The 19883-nt window shown below is 47.8% G+C and overlaps 2 protein-coding genes across 3 annotated transcripts; one reads left to right on the forward strand and one right to left on the reverse strand.

The window, feature by feature from the left end:
* The first annotated feature begins 1284 nt into the window (after positions 1-1284).
* LOC112453010 (dual 3',5'-cyclic-AMP and -GMP phosphodiesterase 11-like) lies at positions 1285-17430 on the forward strand. 2 transcript variants are annotated; one of them, XM_025013538.1, is made up of 15 exons: positions 1285-2625; positions 11080-11332; positions 11640-12033; positions 12112-12516; positions 12877-13125; positions 13200-13310; positions 13393-13490; positions 13576-13639; positions 13709-13944; positions 14008-14107; positions 14196-14450; positions 14515-14624; positions 14716-15121; positions 15192-15275; positions 15363-17430. In XM_025013538.1, the coding sequence occupies exons 1-15, from the start codon at positions 2586-2588 to the stop codon at positions 15540-15542; spliced, it is 2985 nt and encodes a 994-aa protein (XP_024869306.1). In that variant the 5' UTR covers positions 1285-2585; the 3' UTR covers positions 15543-17430. The 2 variants fall into 2 exon arrangements, with proteins under 2 accessions (XP_024869306.1, XP_024869307.1); XM_025013539.1 differs by having other exon boundaries at positions 11658-12033.
* Positions 17431-17765: 335 nt separating this feature from the next.
* LOC112453014 (PDZ and LIM domain protein 1-like) lies at positions 17766-19502 on the reverse strand. Its single transcript, XM_025013553.1, has 3 exons — positions 18648-19502; positions 18358-18521; positions 17766-18121 (listed from the first exon to the last, which is right to left on the reverse strand). Exons 2-3 carry the CDS (start codon positions 18469-18471, stop codon positions 17933-17935), a joined length of 303 nt encoding a protein of 100 aa, XP_024869321.1. The 5' UTR covers positions 18472-18521; positions 18648-19502; the 3' UTR covers positions 17766-17932.
* Between the last annotated feature and the right edge of the window lie 381 nt (positions 19503-19883).

The following is a 19883-nucleotide window of genomic DNA, read 5'->3' on the forward strand; positions in this document are numbered from 1 at the left end:
TTAATCAGTGAAAACGCGCCGAGACATGGAAATCGAGAGAGTGGAACTCGCTTCGAACAATCTGTAATGAAATCTCCAAAATTGTGCCGAAATTCAGGATAGAACTCTGCTTTATGAGCTTGTCGTGGCGTACAAAAACATTTTAAGAGACAGAATGCATACATAAAAATATATAAAAGACACATAAAAAGATACACGTCCATATATTTATGTAATATTATAACTAAAATATATTTATGTAATAACGAAAATTCTGTTCTCTGAAATGTGACGTCTGAAACTAGACCACCTAAAGTGAGTTTACGAGAAAAGAGGAAAAAGAACGAAATATAAATCCTCTCTTTATTTTTCCTATCTTGGCTCGACAGTAACGCGTATTTCCCGTTCTTTATTTACTTAGACTCGACGACTCGAGCAGCCGCAATTTACAAATTTCAAGCCTCTTTATCGTTTACGTGAGTTGCGTTATAGAGAAGTGATGACTAATTTGTTTCGATATCTGGAACGAGAGAGAGGGAGAGAGAGAGGGGGGGGGGAATTTTTCGCTTCTGGTCCGATATTCTTCGACGTGAATTCTATAAAAAGGTGAAAATGGAACCGTAAGAAGTGCATTTTTCGACGACATTCATCAATATCTTTAATAAATCTATCCCACCCCTCTTTCTTTCGGAATAAAACAGATCGACGAAATAAAATGACTACTCGGTCGAATGTAACGAGACCTCGTTTTTGTTCTCCGCGTTGCCTCTCTCCTTCTATCTAGTGACGCGTGCACGGGTACACGCATTCGTACACGCGTGTATAGTTATCGCGCGAATGTGACGATGCAAACGTATTATGTATAAACGAAGCGAGATAAAGGGGGTATTTATCTCGCTGGGCTGACTCGCGATCGACAAAACTTTTTCCCTATCGCGGTTACATGGGGCTTGTACGAATATCCGCGAGTGTAATTTTCGTTCGTATCGTGCCACAACACGACGGTTCATATTTCCCCGAGATAAGTCTGAGGCATCTTGCTCCCTTGATTTCGGTTACGATTCCCCGATAATTTCATATGCTCCGAAAATAGAGACGTGCAGAGCGACGTTAGAAACTTTGTCTCCCTCTCTTTCCTTCTGCTCCTCCTCCCCCCTCTCTCTCTTTCTCTCTTTGTCTCTTTCTCTCTCTTGTTGTCTCTCTCTCTCTCTCTCTCGTCCCCTTCTCTTCTTGTTTGGAGCGTCACATCACGCCGCACCGCACCGCGACTCAACTGAACTGAACTCAAGTCGATTCTACTCAACCCGACTCTTAACAGTCGCAACTAAACTCGCGCGCGGAGTACCACGCGCGCGTCCTCGAAAGACGAATCCTCGCGCGTATACGTCTCGCAACACGGGGAACGAGATTTACGCCGTTTGCGACACACGAAGGGAAGGAGAAATCTCGCCTTCCGGAGGCGCGCGACTTCCCTGGCAGAAATATGCGTTTGCGCGCTGTGCGACTTCTCGGCGCGAATTCGGCAGACAGTCGTCAGTTCTTGGCGAGAGCGTGATTCTGTGTGACGCGAGATAACAGGGTGGTACGTGCCCCGACGGTCTCGAAATCTCGCGGGTTCCGAACTCCGATCGCGCCTAATCAACGCGACGCGACGCGACGCGCGACCGTGAGATTGCGTGGTTGCGAAATTCACGGCGGTACCTGTCGCCGATTGCGTCGAGAGTCTTCTCCGATTCACGCGGTGCGATTACGTAGAAGATAAGAGACAGCCTCGTGGACTGTGATCTCTCGCGGAGTTGCATCCTGGTTTTTCCGCGTCGCAGACGAGTCGCGTGATTCGTGCGACAAAGCGGCGAGGAAACCGAGACGAGGCGAGGCGGCGGCGACGCGACGCGACGCGATCGACTTTCGGAGGAGCCGAGCGGGCGAAAAACTTGCCGGAATTTTTGAATTAGCTGACGAGGCTCGTATTCCACGGCACACAAGCTCTCGACTCCGCCGTCTCTCGCGCTCGCGCTTCGGCCACGTGGGTGTTATTCGGGCCTAGAATTTGCGCCTCCCTTCTCCGGGAGGAGGTCGTACGTGGGAGACGTATTATTGTGCCAACGAGTTCATTCATCGTGCGGATTCCAGCCCGCCGGAAGTGACGAGGAACGACGACTTCCCCGCTGGTGGTGGCGGCGGTTGGTGATGGTGCGGTAGTGGTGGTGGTGGTGGTAGTGGTGCGCGTACCAGTTGAGCGTTGCATCGTGCATACGTGCACGCACTCAACGCACTCGCGCGCGCGAACGCACGCACGCACGCACTCGCGCACTCACGTACACACGCGCGCACGCGCGCGTGCTGACCTAGAGGAAGCGAAAGGAGAGAAGGAAGGACTGAAGGAGAGGATGTCGACTCGCCGCCGGGCGACCGCGACCGCGTCGCGCGGCGAGATGCAGCGTCCTGTTGTCGGTCGACGGCCAGTCGCTCTTTGAAGGTTTCGCCTTATCGACGATGGACTGGAGTGGTCGGACAGACCGCGCGAGGCAACGAGAGGTCGTGCACTGTGTATCGTTATTGTTTCCTCGTTGGGGCGATTCCGCGCCGCGGTCGCTGACGCGACTATGCAGCTGAAGAAAGCGATGCTTAAGATATTCGATCAATGTGAGTTTTCGGTCGCGCGAGAAAACGCGCGCCGCTCTCCGCCGTTCCTAATAATAATAATTTTCCCCCTTTGCTCCCGGTCTCTCTCATTCTCTCTCTCTCCCTCTCGCGCGCGCGCAAAATAGCGATGAAAGAGTCGCGCGCGCGCCGCTCTAAAACATCTCGAAGCTACAGCGTACGCGCGTGATGAACGGGCGACGGTTTAGGCCGACGGTTGAACGCGCGCGTTTCTCACATCCATCTGTATGCGTAACACGGACGGGACGATGCGTGTGCATTACGCGGCAGCGTGATTCCCTCGTGCGCAGCATGGGCCCCCATTAGAGGCCCCCGGATCGTAATAGCGTAATAACGACAGGGCGCACAGGTCGGATTGGACTGCGAGACATCACGGAAAACCTGACGACTCCGCCGCGTAGCAGGCGGACACACGGAGAGCTTCGTGCTAGCGCTATTATCCGGAGAAATCGCGAATGCGCCGAACGGTTTGCAGGAGAAGTCGTTGATCCGCTGTCCCTGAAAAATATGTAACGCGATGTACTAATGGGATTTGTTAAGTTCCTAGCTAATCTAACAGCTTAATGCTTATTTTTGTCAATGCAGATTAACTTTCATTCCGGTTTAACTCACTTTTCATCTTCTAATTTCAACTATTAGAAAAGGATGAAAAGTAAGTTGAACCAAGTTGAAAGTTAATCTGCATTGGTATAGAAATGGATACAAGTCGTAATGAAAGTTTTAAATTAATTTTTGCTTTTGGGTAAAATTAATTGTCTTAATAAAATTATCAAAATCGATGTAAAACTTCTTTTTTACTACGCAGAGCGACAGTAAAAATACGGCTATGTGGTACTTGAGGTTTATCGTGCCCCCCCCTTTTTTCCCGTTAGTAACGTCGAGTTAACGTACGCGTCTTTGGTCTTTGGTATGGTATGGTTTAAATTCCAGTAACAAAGATTGAATTTCGGCTGGAGGAAAGACACGTATACGTCGTTTAATACGATACCTCCCACATATTTACGCGCGCACTGATACGCGACTCGCCCCGCCCGCGCCATGGGGCCCGGCCGCAGCGGGCGCGGGCGCTAGCGCAGCTGTTTTCGTTTCCCGTTATCGCTCGTTCGACGATCCGGCGATATCTTTCCGAACGTAAACGTAGACGCGCTTTTCGACGAGCTACGTGTGCACATATATACACGTGTGGCCCGAAAAGCGATACGTCGGCGTCGATCGTCATCGCGCCTAAAATAAGAAGTTGGCGACCGAGGAAAAGCGCGAGAGACGCGGGCACGGGCGCGGAAAAGTTCGACGCGCGTTTTAAATAAAAATACACGGAGTATATGCGTACCGCGAAAAGAGAAAATTATAACGCCGCGCCGCGCGTCTCGCTGTCGATTTACAACGATGCTAATGTCACGATAAGATTCTCAGTTAACGATAAGACTTATCGCGGGCCGAGAGCTATACAATCTTTGAATTTAAAACGAAATTTCCATCGCGCACTTAAGCTCGTCCTCGGGGTATCGCGCGTTTCATTTATCGATGAAACTGTTTATTTACGTATTTGGCAGATAATTATACTGACAACACCCGCGCGTTATCAAAAAAACAAAATAACAACAATGGTCAACCCGTGTCATCGATGGCCAAATCTTATCGCGTTATTGCGTCACGCGCGCGTATACTCTCGCTCGAAAAGGAAAAGAACGAGAGATCGCTGAATTTTATGAGTTTCGTGGATGGGAGTCGGACTATGTTGAACGTAGGAATAAATACATAGATGAGTAGAAATGGCCTTTTACAACGAACATATCGACTTTTCGCAAAAAAAACCTATTAAACTATTAATTGAAATTCTGAAAGTGAAGTGGTAACTTTACAAAGACAAAGTCAGGGTTGTGAACATAATCGTTAAAAATTTTATCGATTTTCTCAATTCTGAAGCACGCTTCATCTAATCTCGTAAATTTCTCGTAAATCGCGAGATGGTAATCTTTACCGGATAAAATAGCGTAAAAATGGACAAAACAATCTTCCAAGTGCATCTATTTTCTTTCTTTCACCGAAACGGAATCAGGTGCCGCACACGGCAACTGACCTCTGATCGTGAGAGATCCAAGCGCGTTCTTTTGCGGCACGTTATACCGACTGCAGTAGCCGAGGCGAATACACGACGACGCGTATTTGCATTGGCCAAGGTAACTGCCGCTATTTCGTTGCGTAACTTAACAGATTACGAGAAACGACAGGTTCCTCGCGATGACGCGCGACTTTCGTCCTCGATCCATGAACGGCGTTCGCTCCTCGTCCCCCGATGTTCTTCGCTCCGATCTAGACAAATCTCGCCCGCGGATATATAGCTATGGAGTAGTACTATCATCTATCTCGAGTATCTCTCGATCTCAATTTCCTTTTTTGCGAAATAACTTTGCGTAATCGAGATAACTTTTCCCTATACATACGTGATAGAGATTTATAATGATGGAAGAGCCGGGAGAAAGCAGAAGGAAGGTGTGATGCTGGGGCACTAAAGTCGAGAGTACGCGCGTCCGCTGACTTCGTGCGCGCTTTACGACCTGAGCTGCACGACGACGACGACGACGACGACGCAACTTATTTAGCGCGCGTGTGCGTGCGTGCGTGCACGCACACGCGTGACGATTGAGTTTAATATAGCCGCGTGTCGCTCCGCCTCGCGTCGGCTAAACGTTTACCTCGACGCATGCCGAAAGTGGAGCCCCGACGAGACGAGAGAGCTCTCTTCCTCCTCTCCTTTGGAAGAAAAGTCAGCCGTGAAAAATGGTTGCACGGCTTCCGTCCAAGTCCCCGGCACTCCCGCCTCTCCCCCAGTCTCTCCCCGGGTATGCCGCCCCGAAATCTCGGATGCGTAAAATGTCGGCACGTTAAGCCGATATCCGTTACTTTTGCCGCGCATTTGTTTACGTTACTCTCCTTTGGTTCAACTGGGTTCCTGTTATCCGACGGCTCCGATTATTTGCACGATCTCGGTGAAGTTAAACATCCCCCGCTTTTCGATTCCCCCGTCGATCTCGAGCACTTTCTCAAACACATCCGAGGATTCCACGGCAGAGATAAACGGCGCACCTCCCGTTGATTACGTTGAAATCCTGAAAATAGAACCGACCAGCTTGGCGGAGACGAAGATACTTTTCGATATCGGTCTCGGAAAGAAAACTCAAGTGTCTGTCCGTGATTTGAATAACGGAAATAACAACGCGGTTTAAATATCTGGAATAACGACCGACGATTTCGATAAAATTTCCATCGCGCATTTCCATTGTTCTTGTAAGGTCAGTGTTTTCGTATATCGTTGAATCTTATTACGCTTAAAACGTCCGGTTTTGCCGATAATCGTGAAACGAAAGCGCCTCGTTCTGCACGTTATTTGCTCGTATACATTTTCAGTAATCGAGGAACGTTGATAGCTCTCACAATCAGTAGCCGCCAACGTAGGTAGGTAGGCCACTAATCTAACGACTATTAATTAACGATAAGGCTGGAGATAAACACACGGTGGAACAGAAACACACCGGCAAACAACACAAAACAGGCGAGACACCGCGAATCGATTTATTTTTCTCGTATGAACTTGGAGAAAAAAAAAGAACGGTAGCATTGAACTTGACGGTAGCGCTGGCCAAGTCCGCGGACTTTCCGGGGCGAAGGGGCAAGGGGGGAGGAGAGTCTGGTGCTGTCAGAAAACGAAGAACCGGCGACCGGTCCGAGAGCAGGTTTCAGTGGCCTCTCTCGTTGCGTACATTCGAACGCGAACGCGAATGCGAACGCTGGGGTACTGGGGGGAGCCCGAGGAGACCCCGGCGGAACGTTGCATTGGGAGGGATCGACGCCCCGCCGAAAGACGATAAATCCTTTTTTCGCCTTTAACCGTCCTTCCACCTTTCTTTCGGGTCCTTCGACCTTGCCTCGATCGCGATTACACGGGCCCGGGCACGCGGTTTCGAGCCGCTTCCGCTTTCTGGGAAACTGGTTCGTCCGCGCTGTCGTTTACGTCATCGAGAATCAGTATCTCCGAATATGATTCCACTAAATCTCTCTCTCCCTCTATTAAACAAACACCCACACACACCCACACACACACACACACACACACACACACACACATATTCGCTCACTCATAGTAACTCAATCGCTCACAACTCGCTCTCCGAACGAGAGAAATTAAAGCGATCAATTGGTATACGAACAGCAAGGGATCTTCTGGCGTCTGTAATAGTTTTCGGCCTTTCGATCTTACTGCGTGGAATTCTCGAGATTCGTAGTTCCTGGAAGCAGTGACCTGGCAGCAGTCATCCGCTTTCCAGAAAATAATACATAGGGGGATGTTCGCGGTTACCGCTAGGTCGCCTCTTGCCGCCGCAGGATGTAACAGTGAGATCCCAACGCGGCGAGGTACCATTTCCGGAGCTCGGAAACTGGTTCAAAGTGATATCAGGCGGAAATTTCTCAAAGAATTGAGTCCGCAAAGCCGATCTAATCTCGGGGTTAATCGACTAGTTTACCTCAGAGGTTCGTACCACTTTTAAATATTCGTACTTCTGATGTGTTTCCTCCTTTCGCATAAAAAAAAAATCTGAAAATCTGTTTGATTAATCACGCGTAATGGAGCTACGTTTGCAACGTGTCTCCCGGGAGAGTTCATAGATACGTGACGGAGAGAACGATCGGTCGGTCGCCCGCGACTGGCCGAGCAAAAGCTCGAGACACTCGAGACAGGCGAGATCGGTGGCGAGCAGATAGGTCAGCTTGGCGCCATCGGGCCGAGGCGAGGCGCGTGAAGGCCGGTCGGTCGGTCGGTTTCTCGGCTTTCCGACGCGCGCTATCATTGCCGTTCGCCACACCACAACCGTGCGAAACTGGCCAGCGTGTTTGCGCCGCGCCGCGACACACATCGTCCGCCTTTTGTGTAACTATTCGCCTCTCGCGCGCATACGGCCCGTCACGCGAGGAGCCGTCGTCGTCGGCCGTCGCCCGTCGTCCGCGTATCCGCGAGGAATGAAAGGAAAGATGATTATTTCGAGAGAGACGCAGAAACGTGGATACTACGAGCGCCGTTCGGCGTTCACCTGAACCGTCCGAGGCTTCGTTCGCGAGCCGAGTATGGCCTGGCAACGACCCGAGACCTTGTGCAACCGAGTGAAAAGATCGAAAATGGTATGCTCTGCTCTCGCGATGATCCTCGCGATCGTCCGACGCGTACTTACTCCGGCGGAAAATAAAATGTGATCGATCACGGGAGGAGAAAGCTTCGCGTAAAGTGTGTGTGTATGTGTGTGTGTGTGTTCACGCCGAGATAGCCGTACCGACGAATTCCAGCAATTTGGAGATCGTTACTTGAAAATCGCTCCGTCGAAATATCTTATTGTAGAAAGTGGTAGCACCGAAGTGCGCGCGCGCTCGCAAATTGTAATCGGACGGTGGACTTTTAAATCCTAAAAAAAATCTTAAATCGGCAGTAGCGAAAACATTCCAGGAATACCGCGGGAGCGACGGGGCGTCGTTATCGGAATGAATTTGCCGTATAGATAATTTAATCGTATTTTACGATGCGCGCCGATTATCAGCCGACTGTAGCTTAGCGTGAGCTTCATTTCCAGTTGTTTGGCTGCCACTATCTTCGTAGTAATGATTATCGTGTTCCCGCGCGCTGTCGTCACCAACGAGCGGCGAAAGCAATGACGTTCGCCGGGGGACTCGTTAAACCTAAAATATATTTATTACGAATGTGCGCTGACCGTCCGCATAATCGATCGTACGACAAAAGAACGTTCATCGCGCATGGAAATACGGAAATTGGGCGAAATCTCATGATAATACGTTTCGTTTTCCCTTCAATTGCGCACTGTGTGAACACTATAATTCTATTTTCTTACGCGCATGCACATACGCGCGACGTACGAGTGGTACGAGGTGCTCTTCGGCGCATTTCCTTCAAATTGTGAACTCTTGGAAACAGTAAGCCTCCAAGGAAAACCAATGGATAACAAGATTACATATATCCTTCAATTAACGTGGAGTAAACTTTAACGGAACTTTAATACGAGGCTTTAGTTACAAAGGCGCACAATTGGAAGTTGCGATAAATGACGAAGTTCCTCGATATCTTCTTTACAGGAAAGTTGACTCGAAATTGACCAATTCGCGGATTGCAGTACGCTTCGCCACTCTACAATCTATACGGTGGATGAAAAAAGTGTTTGCACAACCAGATAACTTTATTCGAAGAATACATGCATAATTACAAATTGTGTCCATAAGTAATTTATTACATACAATATATGTATTCGTAATTATGTATTATTGCTTTGAATAAAATTATTGTAAGAAAACTGGGTGCGTGTGACTAGATACTTTTTTTATCCACTGTATAACAAATTAAAGATGCACGCCGCGCTCGCGTCGGTTCGTCCACGCGCGCAACTTAAACGGACCATCGTTATTCAGTGCGTGTTTAAGAATCGAATTTGTCAGAGTAACATCAAAGAACAGAGAGGGAGGGAGGGAGGGAGAAGGAAAGACAGAAGTATAAAGGAACGCAGGAACATTGGCCCACCCACGTATACCATATTGTTTCTCTACGTATCGTAAAGCATCGTCGATCGAGCACTGCTTGGATTTCCGGTTCACTCTAAAGGCTAAATATAATGACGTTACAGCGACATTGCGTAATGCACTTGCAGCCTGTGCGACGAAATGTTTCCCGCGACTCTCGTCTCCGCTCCGCGCGAAAAGTAACGTTAGCTTTTGGGAAAAATGGAAAATATATAAGGGAAGAGACGATAACGATTCCACAACGTGAGATGCAAGCGTGTAACAAAGTTTCGATTTATCGTCTCATTTAGTCACTTCGTCCAGTTACGTCACCAGTTGCGGAACACCCCGTACCACCGCGCGTCGTCGAAAAAGCCAATATTCCGCGTGATTGCTCCGCTGTAGCGACATCCGTACGTATATTGTACATCAGCCCGTACAGTTCATAATCGACGGTTCGTATGAGCAGGACCGAAGCGACGCGACGCGCGGTAACTCATCCGTGAAGAGAACGCGCGCTCGTCTCGTATAGGAAATTTACCCGGTAATCCGTGTCGGGTTTTTCCACGGATTTCGTTTGCCTCTCGATCGTATACGTCCGTTCCTGCAACGAGCTCGCGATTTTCTCGCAGCGGACTCCGCGCCGTATCGAGGTAAGGCGATCGAAAAATTAAGTATTTCGCAAAACACTCCGTGTTTTGTGTCGGGACGTCGGGACGACGAGAAAGTTAATTTTTTTTCGGTCACCTTAACGTTTCTTGATACCGCGCGGAATGACAAAGCGATCTACCTGAAAAGTGTCGTGCATTTCCGTCGAAAAACGACATCGACGATCTTAAAATCCCAAAAACTGTAATCTCGAAAGAGATCCTTATCAACGATAAGATTTCGTCTTTTCAGAACAAATAATTTCTTCGCGGCATACATTTTCATCGAAAACAACGGAGATGTTTGGGATAGTCGCTAGATAACAGGGACAGTAAATCAAATTACTTAATCGACGATCGGCTGGAAAATCCCGGGGACAATTTTCCCCTCGGTTAGAACGGGCCGATATACGACGATAAAATCCGCGTGAGAGAGTTGGGGTGCGGCGCATGGTGAATAAAAAGAAAAATACAACTTTTACAGACTGGATTCGGAGTTAGTCACGAACAATTGCGAACGAATGTTTCACGATGCCGTAGGAGTTTTATACTTTCTTGAAATGGAATTTGAAAAATAAGAGAACTGGCGACAACAGCTCTTTTATTTCAATCCGGTTAAACTTGAGTCATAATACTTTTTTCGACAGGAATCTCGAAATGCTATCTGGAGTTTCCAGAAAAGAGTTAGATTCCTGAGAAAAGATTGTATCTATGGGAACCTAGGAAATGTGTTCGTCCCATATCTCTTTCGCTCCTTATCTTCGTGTTTAATCGTAGAATTCTTCAGAGGCGTAGAATTCTTTGAAGCGTACAGAGTACATCCGTCAGTTATACGTTATACCAAATTTTTGTAAGCGAGGCGTTAGTTTTGTAGACAGATTGTGTTTTGAAATGAAACGAGACATCATAATTACGCATCAGTAATTGTTTTTCGCACTTAATTAATACGAATACACTTCGTAATATGATTTCGCAGTCTTTGCGGCAAGCAAAGTTTGCTTGTCAAAAAATCGACCGATAAAACTTCAACTTATTAGTTAAATATAATAATAACAACACGATCGCGAAGATATTCGAACAATTTAGAAAATAACGTTATGAAAAGTTGAATTCTGCCCGTGACAGTTGTTTTTTTCCCACACGATCTCTCTCGCAAGAAGCGTGATTATTCGCTGCGTTAGCGAGGCGAGTTGAATACTCCGTGTAATTAACGGACGGAAAACAATAAAAATTGCAGGCCTGCAGTTTCGGAGCATCGAGGAGCCGAGGATGACGGCGGAGACGGCGGCCCCCTGCGTGCAAGGGGTACAGGGAGCCCAGAGCGGTGTGGCGAGCCAGAATATGCTGCAACAGGTGCAGGATGGAAACGGTAGCAGCGGTGGCAGCGGCGCTTATTATTCCTCGACCTCGACGGCGTACGATCCGGAATACGCCCGTATGGAGGCCTGGCTCGACGAGCATCCCGACTTCGTCAACGATTACTTTCTCAGGTAATTGCTCCCTCCGGATTGACGGCGGATGAAATGGATAGACTCGCGCTAGGTTCATTGTTCCGCGAATATATCGACGATCTTGTACTATCGTTCTTGAAAAATGGTTAAAAATAGCCACAACTAAATTGCCTCTGTCGCGTTCTATATCTTTTTCCCTTTTTTTTCACGTGTTTTTTTTTCCTCTGTTTGCATGAGTTATCTATTTTTCATCGCGATTCTTCCCAAGCTATTTTGACGTAGATGTTAGAAAGTATCGTAATAAAAAATAGATAGAACACACACACATTTATATATATATTATTAGTTTTGGGTTTTTCGGTAGGAAAGTGACACGGCAGACTGTGGACATGTGGCTGGTGTCACACGCGACGCCGACCTCGTCGTCCAGCAGTTGCGTGGAGCTCTCGAGTCCGACCCACGTCGGGACTGGTAATTCGTCCTCCGGACGAGGCGGTGCCGGTGGCTCGGGTGCCACGACACCGGTACGCAAAATTTCGGCGCACGAGTTCGAGCGCGGAGGCCTTCTGAAGCCGATCGTCAACACGATCGACGGCACGCCGACCTTCTTAAGCGTGTCGACGGGCGACGCGGGTCAGCCGGGCGGGCCGCAAGTTGGATCCGGTAATTCGAATCGGCCGCAAAGGCGATCGAGACACGAGCTCAGGCACCTCGACGAAAAGGATCTCATTTTCGAGCTGGTAGGTTCTTCGATATGATAATATCGCTATAGTCTCTCTCTATCCTTGAACAGTTTAACTTCTGTAAGGTTTCTACAGGTCAAGGACATTTGCAACGAGCTGGAGGTGAGATCGTTGTGCCATAAGATCTTGCAGAATGTGAGCACGCTCCTTCACGCGGATCGCGGTTCGTTGTTCCTCGTCCAAGGAGAGAGAAGCGGCGCCGCCGCCGCTTCTGCTGCTGCCGCCGCTGCTGTTACCAACGCACCATCCTCTCCGAATCATGAGGCCGTTGCGAGCAACTCCAACAACGAACACAATCCGCATCGCGATCAATCTTCTACGAGGAGCAGGTGTCTGGTGTCGAAGCTATTCGATGTCTGTTCGAGATCGACGTTGATTGAGATGGAAAAGAAAGACGAAATTAAGATTCCCTGGGGTACCGGAATCGTCGGATACGTCGCTGAAAGTGGGGAGCCTGTCAATATACCGGACGCTTACAAGGCAAGACCTGGAAATACCGTTTTACCGAACAAATCAGCACTTTTCCTTCTTTCGTTATCTAATGAGAACGCGCTGCGTTTCGCATCTGTTTCATCGATTATTAATCATTGGGAATTCTCGATGAATCATGATTTGTTTATATTTGAAATGCGATTGCTTTCGATGTAAACAGATGTGCACGCGTATACATTATCTTACACGAGTAGAGATCTTATCTCTATCTCGATAATCACTAATTTCGTGAGGATAATTCAATACATTATTTCGCTTCGTTGCGTACCGAGAAACTCGGACGGAGATGCTTGAATTAACAACATGTATCCAATGTCTATGAAGTTAAAAATGATTTAAACGTTTCAGGATTCGAGGTTTAATCGCGAAATTGATGCTTTAACGGGATACCGTACGCGTGCCTTACTGTGCATGCCTATTAAGGATTGCAACGGTGACGTAATCGGGGTGGCACAGGTGATCAACAAACTCGGCAACGAGAGCCAATTCACCACGCAGGACGAGAAGGTTTTCGCCGGTTATTTACAGTTCTGCGGTATCGGTTTAAGAAACGCTCAGCTTTACGAAAAAAGTCAATTAGAGGTGAAGAGAAATCAGGTGAGCGCCAATTTCGTCGAATCGCTCGAAATGATGAGATGAAGGATCTAATTCGTCTTGGTATTAACAATTAGGTTTTACTGGATTTGGCTAGAATGATTTTCGAGGAACAAAGTACGATAGAGCACATGGTTTTTAGAATTCTTACGCACACGCAATCGTTGATTCAATGCCAACGTGTTCAGGTAATAAACGTAAACGTTCGCCGTGAGGAGAACGCAATTACGTGAGCGAAGGAGTACGTTGCAATGTCGTGATTGCTTTCAGGTGTTGCTCGTACACAAAGCTTCAAAGGGAAGTTTCTCGCGCGTTTTCGATTTCGAAGCGAACGATCTCGCTGGCGAGGATTCAAATTCTCGCACTAGGTGAATCAAGTTTGTAATTGGTTTAGTTTTTTGTTCGATAAGTTTATTTCTCCAGAGATTTAACAAATCCTTCTCTTTCTTGCAGTCCTTTCGAGAGTAGGTTTCCTATTAATGTTGGCATCACGGGTTACGTAGCGACAACCGGTGAGGTAAGTATCGCTCGATTAATAATTTCTTTCTAAACATTAGTACCCGAGACGATATAAGAGATTTTTCAGACTGTCAATATACCGAACGCTTACGAAGATCCGAAATTCGATCCGTTGGTGGACGACGGTACCGGCTTTAGGCATCGTACGATTCTTTGTATGGCCATCAAGAATTCGTCCGCTCAGATAATCGGCGTCATTCAGCTGATCAATAAATTCGACGATCTGCCTTTCACGAAGAACGATGAAAATTTTGTCGAGGCGTTCGCGATCTTCTGCGGGATGGGAATTCATAATACGCACATGTGAGTGTACTTGTGTATCTTGGGTCTATCTCGAACATTCGACTTGACTTATCGGGTCTTCAGGTATGAGAAGGCTGTGATAGCGATGGCAAAACAAAGCGTCACTTTAGAAGTACTGAGTTACCATGCATCGGCGTCGTTGGAGGACGCGCAGAGATTGAGGGTTGGTATGCTTTCAGTTTCGCGATATCTCAGCTATAATTTTCAAACCGTTGAACGTTAGTTCAATCGTATATTCTCTATCTCGGCAGAGTTTAAGGGTTCCGTCATCGGCGCATTTTAAACTGCACGATTTCAAGTTTGACGATATACACATGGAAGACGACGAAACTCTTACTGCGTGTCTCAGGATGTTTCTCGACTTGGATTTTGTCGAACGATTTCACATCGACTATGACGTACTTTGTCGTTGGTTGTTGAGCGTAAAAAAGAACTATCGGAACGTTACGTATCACAATTGGCGACACGCCTTTAACGTGGCCCAAATGATGTTTGCTATATTGACGGTGAGTTTTTTTATATCGATTATAATTTGTGAAACAGGAATTGTAATTGTTACATTGTTACTAGGCTACACAATGGTGGAAGATCTTTGGTGAAATTGAATGTCTCGCGCTTATCATCGCCTGTTTGTGTCACGATCTCGATCATCGTGGAACGAACAATTCTTTTCAAATTAAGTAAGCACTTTTTTTTACTTTCGCATTAATTTACGTCCCTTAACTGATTACGGCGAGTTCTGTATACGAGATATGATCCTTTCGTTTTTAGAGCCTCGTCGCCACTGGCACAGCTGTACTCGACCTCGACGATGGAGCATCATCACTTCGATCAGTGCCTGATGATTTTGAGCAGCCAGGGAAATCAAATTCTGTCAAATCTCTCGCCAGAAGAATATTCGCGCGTGGTAAAGGTTCTTGAAGAAGCGATACTCTCTACCGATCTGGCCGTTTACTTTAGAAAGCGCGGGGCTTTTCTTAATCTAGCACGCAGTGGTGGCTACAACTGGGCGTTCGGTGATCATCGAGAGCTTCTACGCGGGATGCTGATGACAGTCTGTGATCTGGCTGCCATCACGAAACCGTGGGAGGTCGAAAAGAGAGTAGCCGAACTCGTTAGTAGCGAGTTTTTCGAACAGGGCGACATAGAGAGGCGGACGCTTAACATTACACCTATCGTGAGTAGCGTAAAGTAAACATAATTTATACACAAAAAAATATTCTTACATAAATGTTTCTGTATTGCAGGACATTATGAATCGAGAAAAAGAGGACCAGCTACCGATGATGCAAGTCGGCTTTATCGACTCGATCTGTCTACCTATCTATGAGGTAGGTACAGCGGGACAAGAAATAATGACTTTTTTTTTTTAATGAAAATTCTAACTCATCTTTCCGCATCTATGCTTACCTCGACAGGCGTTCGCCCATCTGTCGGACAAACTTGTCCCGCTCGTCGACGGGGTCAGTATGAACAAGCAACATTGGTTGGAGATTGCCGAGAGCGACCATCAGGCGGAGACCTGCACGAATCACGATAGGACGCCGTCAACATCGGCGTCCGACAACGATGAGACCAGCGAACAAGCGGACCAATAGTCATTACGATGACGTTACTGGCTAATTAAAGTCGAATGTACCAAACGCAAGCGTATCATTCGCCAGTCGTCAGAAAGAGAAATACGGGATATGGTTTATTATCCTCGCGGGCCGTTTCCCGTGACGTCCATTTTCCTCGTCTCAATTATATCACGGCCTGTGTCCTGCGCGAATACGAATAGATGATCCGTCCGTTTAACGGACTCTGCGTTAATTCCTTTCCGTCAATTTCTACAGATCTGTTGATCAAATAGATTGAATATACAACTCTCTCGCGTTGAAACGTGTGTCTTAATCAAAATTATTCTGTAAATTTGATATATAACAAATTGAAGAAGCTAAATGTGACGAAATGAACGATCTTGTGAAATATGATGAGAAAGATCTTTGTTCTCTCTCTCTCTCTCTCTCTCTCTCTCTCTCTCTCTCTCTCTCTCTTTCTCTCTCTCTCTCTCTCTCTCTCTGTGTCTCTTTCTCTCTATCTTGTATCCTGTTCCTTGATCTTCCCTCCTCTCACCCATTTGTCCATCCTCGAGACTAAACCGATTACAATCTCCATATGCTACTACTGTACCTGATTGTATTGTATATATATTTACTGTGACACAGACCCATTCGATGTAGAGAGAGAGAATAAAGACGGGGGTATGATTCTCGAAAATGATACAATAGTTTTCGACGCGAGCCAGCTCGTCGAAGGACACAACCGGAACGGCGCCTATACGCGCGATTAGATTACGTATTTGTATACCAAAGTGTAAATTTATATATCGAGATCGGTCGCGACTATCAGTCAGCTGGCAAAATAACGACGCGAGTGGTCTGTTACGCGCGTGCTAATTAATTAGCGGTTAACCGCAGCAGACATGGGTTTCTTAGTTGCTTTGCTTTCTGTTACAGAAATGATTTTAGATTCCTCGAATCGATCTCGAACCCTCCTCCCCACAGCCGTTTTCGTCTTCGCGTAGAGCTGTTGTATCGCTAGAGAAGCAAATAATACGAAAGATCTATAAGCGACAAATTTGTGTAGCGTCGTCTTGGTTGGACTCTGAAGCTCACATTAAAACGGACTGTACATATATACATGTACGGACGGGGTAATAGGAGATTTAAAATTCTTTTCGCGTGTTCCTATCGCTGATCCTTGCTATAATACTTAACGTTATAGAACGTACGGTAAACTTACTATCGCACGACACGTGTCTGTGACTCGGAGAGACATGCATATCATTAGATAGTCGCGACGGAACGGGATAGCCCTCATATCCGGCGTCATATCATACGGTGGAAAGCGGAATTGGCACACGCGGGACGGACGATAAAAAAGGATCTAATTCCCGTGTCCGAGAGATTCGCCTGGCACGCATACCACGGCTCTGAGGAGACGAAGACAGTCTAGGCATTTAGTGATCGCAACGTGTGATCGTTACTTATAGCGTGTGACTTCCTATATGTTCCTTCAAATCTGCAATCTTTAAAGTGACTTTCCTTCTTTTTCTTTAATTTTTTTACTCTAATGATATCCGAATCCAAGCTTGATACTTGGTCCTGCGTCGTCCCCTCCCCAATGACGACGACGATGACGATAAGACGCGGGGTAAAGTGAAGAAAAAAAAAAAATAATAAAAATAAAAAATGTAACAAGTGTGATAAAGTTTTCCTTGTGTGCGTGTAATTGCAGCGCGGATGTATGCTCGAGAGTAGGAGAGAGCGAGAAACGGCTAATATATATTGTACAGTAATTTTTTGTGTAAATTATATTGCGAAATGGCGCGTACGTCGAATTGTTTACGATAACGATTATAGCGCGAGTCATATACATATACAAAATATATATTCTACAAACAATATCTAATATATTAAAGCGAGAATAAATTATGCGAATATATACGCCAACGTGTTTCATCGCGTTCCCTTGAATTCGTCCTCGCTCGCGCGCGATCGTATTATCTAATCGCGCTGGTAGGGGAAAGACTTTGTTTGCGGATCGCTTAATTGCGACTAAAAATGACGCCCACCCCCCCTCCCCCCTTCCCTCGCCGCGTCCGACCGATAGTTGACTAATTGCGCTCGATCACGCGGACCGATCGCCGACACAATTTCGCAACAATGTAACCACCGAGGCCTTGATCGTCGCGATGCGTGCCAGATGCGCGACGAAAAGGTCGGGCCAAGGCGCGTTTGTAAGCTCGAACACGTGCGGCTTAAAAATCTCGCCTCTCGTCGGTATTTTCCATCAATTTTATTCCACTCATCTTGTCTTACATGTCGCGCGCTTCGCATCGCGATCCGGACACGTGCGTCCGGGACTTTTCCGCTTTTATTCGCGCTTCTATTCGTCGGGTATGAGAGCTCGCGGAGACGAAGCTCGTCGGCGAGGGGATATATCGTTATTGTCCCCGTTGTCGTCGCGCGATCTCGTGACTTCGCACAACAGATAGAACGATATCGTCGCCGGCGCCGACGAGCTTATTGTGGACTTGCGCGTGTGTGAGTTGACTTATTGGCTCTCCGTTCAGGCGGACGATCACGTCGCCCGCTTGCAGACCAGCTGTGTGGGCCAGGCCTTCGATCGTCACCTTCAACACATAAGCGGGTTTAATGATAATCGTGAAAACAACGGGAGAAAGAAAAATATATCGTTTTAATTCGAAAATAGCTACTCGAGTGTCTCGCGGCAACATGATTGATTACTTTAGATTTTAATCGGACTCGGGACTTTATAACTCGGGGGGTGTTCGAGGAGAATCACAAGTGATTTGTCTTGTCGCGTGCCTGTCGCAAAATTCAGATATCGATCAGAGCTGTATCTTACCCTGACGACGGTTAAAGGAAAAGCGAAGTCCACGCCTCCGGAGAGCCGAAAGCCCCACGGCTGATTGTTACATCGCGACAGTTTAACGTCGGTGGTGAGGACGTCGCTCGCCATGTCGGGGGATTTAGCGCAATGGCGAACAATTCGTCTTGCCTGAAAGCAAACTTTTGGTCCACGTGTTTTTCAATTGTCTGCAAAATTGCGACCGTCTTTCAATCTTAAATCTAAAATCTCACGGGTTTAAATCTAACTAAGAGACCGCAAAATCTCTTCTTTCTTTTTATGCTCACCACGACGATCCTGTTACTCAAATCAGATCACCCCGCGGTCGAGCACGCCTGATGGGGTACGAGCGACGATCGATGATCGCTGTCCGCTGATCGTCTTTCGGCGTCTGCATCGCGACGCGATTCGAATTTCGTCCCTCGCCCGCATAGAGAAGAGAAAGACAGAGGGAGAGAGAGAGAGAGAGTTGCGCCCGCGCTGAAGCTACATCCTATTTCCGATACGACAAGGGGGATGACATGCGCGAGGCGCGTCCACCAGTTTCGTACGACGAGTATACGCGCCAGACGAGCGGAGGAAAGCCGCGGGACGATCGAATTGGTTTCCGATCTGGTCGGAGATCGGCGAAGGGACGCACACCGATCAGCGCGTTGAATGATCTCCTCTCGGCCGACCTCGTTAGTCGTCACCCCCCTTCTCCCTCTCATCGACTCTCCTTCCTCGAAAACCCCCCCGGTTCATCTCCGCGGTGTCATCTCCTCTCTCGCGCGCCGTGCCGCGAACGTATCGGGGCGGAGGGCGACGTTTGATTTCGCGCGAAGGGCGCACGCCCCGACGACGGGGGTGACCCCCGACCCCGGCCCCGGCTCCGGGTCCCGGCGATACAGCTGAGTCCGTGAGTCCTCGTTGTGTCACGAGCGAGTCCAGTCACACTCCGGACTACCCTCGGACTCGGGGAAAAACTTTTATACGTGGACCCGCGCGTACCCCCCGTGTCAACGTGTGCGCGCTGCCGGGCATGCCCCGCCGCAACAAATCGCGTGCCTTTCCTCCCGGCTAATTGGCAATCGTCCCTCCGGACGATCTCCCGCTTCGCGCGCGTCCACTACGCGGGAAGCGAGGTGCGTTAAATGCCGAGGGTAAGTGGGACGATTATTCGCCGTTCGCCGGACACGATTCGTGTCCCAAGTTCCAACATCCTCGACGCGACCACCCTGTGCCTTCTCGACTCTACCGCGACGATTTTTTTGCATCCTTCCGGCGCGTTTCGCGACGTCCGCGTTATATAACAGATTGCCCTCGCGAGAGGGGAGGGGGACACGTTTTTGAAAAAGATATTACTCATTAAGAGATCTCTCTCGACACGCCGCGTAGAAATTTTTCGCGCGCGCGACACACTTTGCGCACGTTGATTTCGCTTGTTTTCTTCTCTACATCGCGACACGCTTGATTTTTCGGTATTTCGCAGTCGAGAATTAATTCGGCGAAGTGGACGAGACTCGCGATTTCTCTCCGGTTTC

This window comes from Temnothorax curvispinosus, unplaced genomic scaffold (assembly GCF_003070985.1).
Source record: "Temnothorax curvispinosus isolate PA1 unplaced genomic scaffold, ASM307098v1 QBEX01003906.1, whole genome shotgun sequence".
Classification (NCBI taxonomy): Eukaryota; Metazoa; Arthropoda; class Insecta; order Hymenoptera; family Formicidae; genus Temnothorax; species Temnothorax curvispinosus.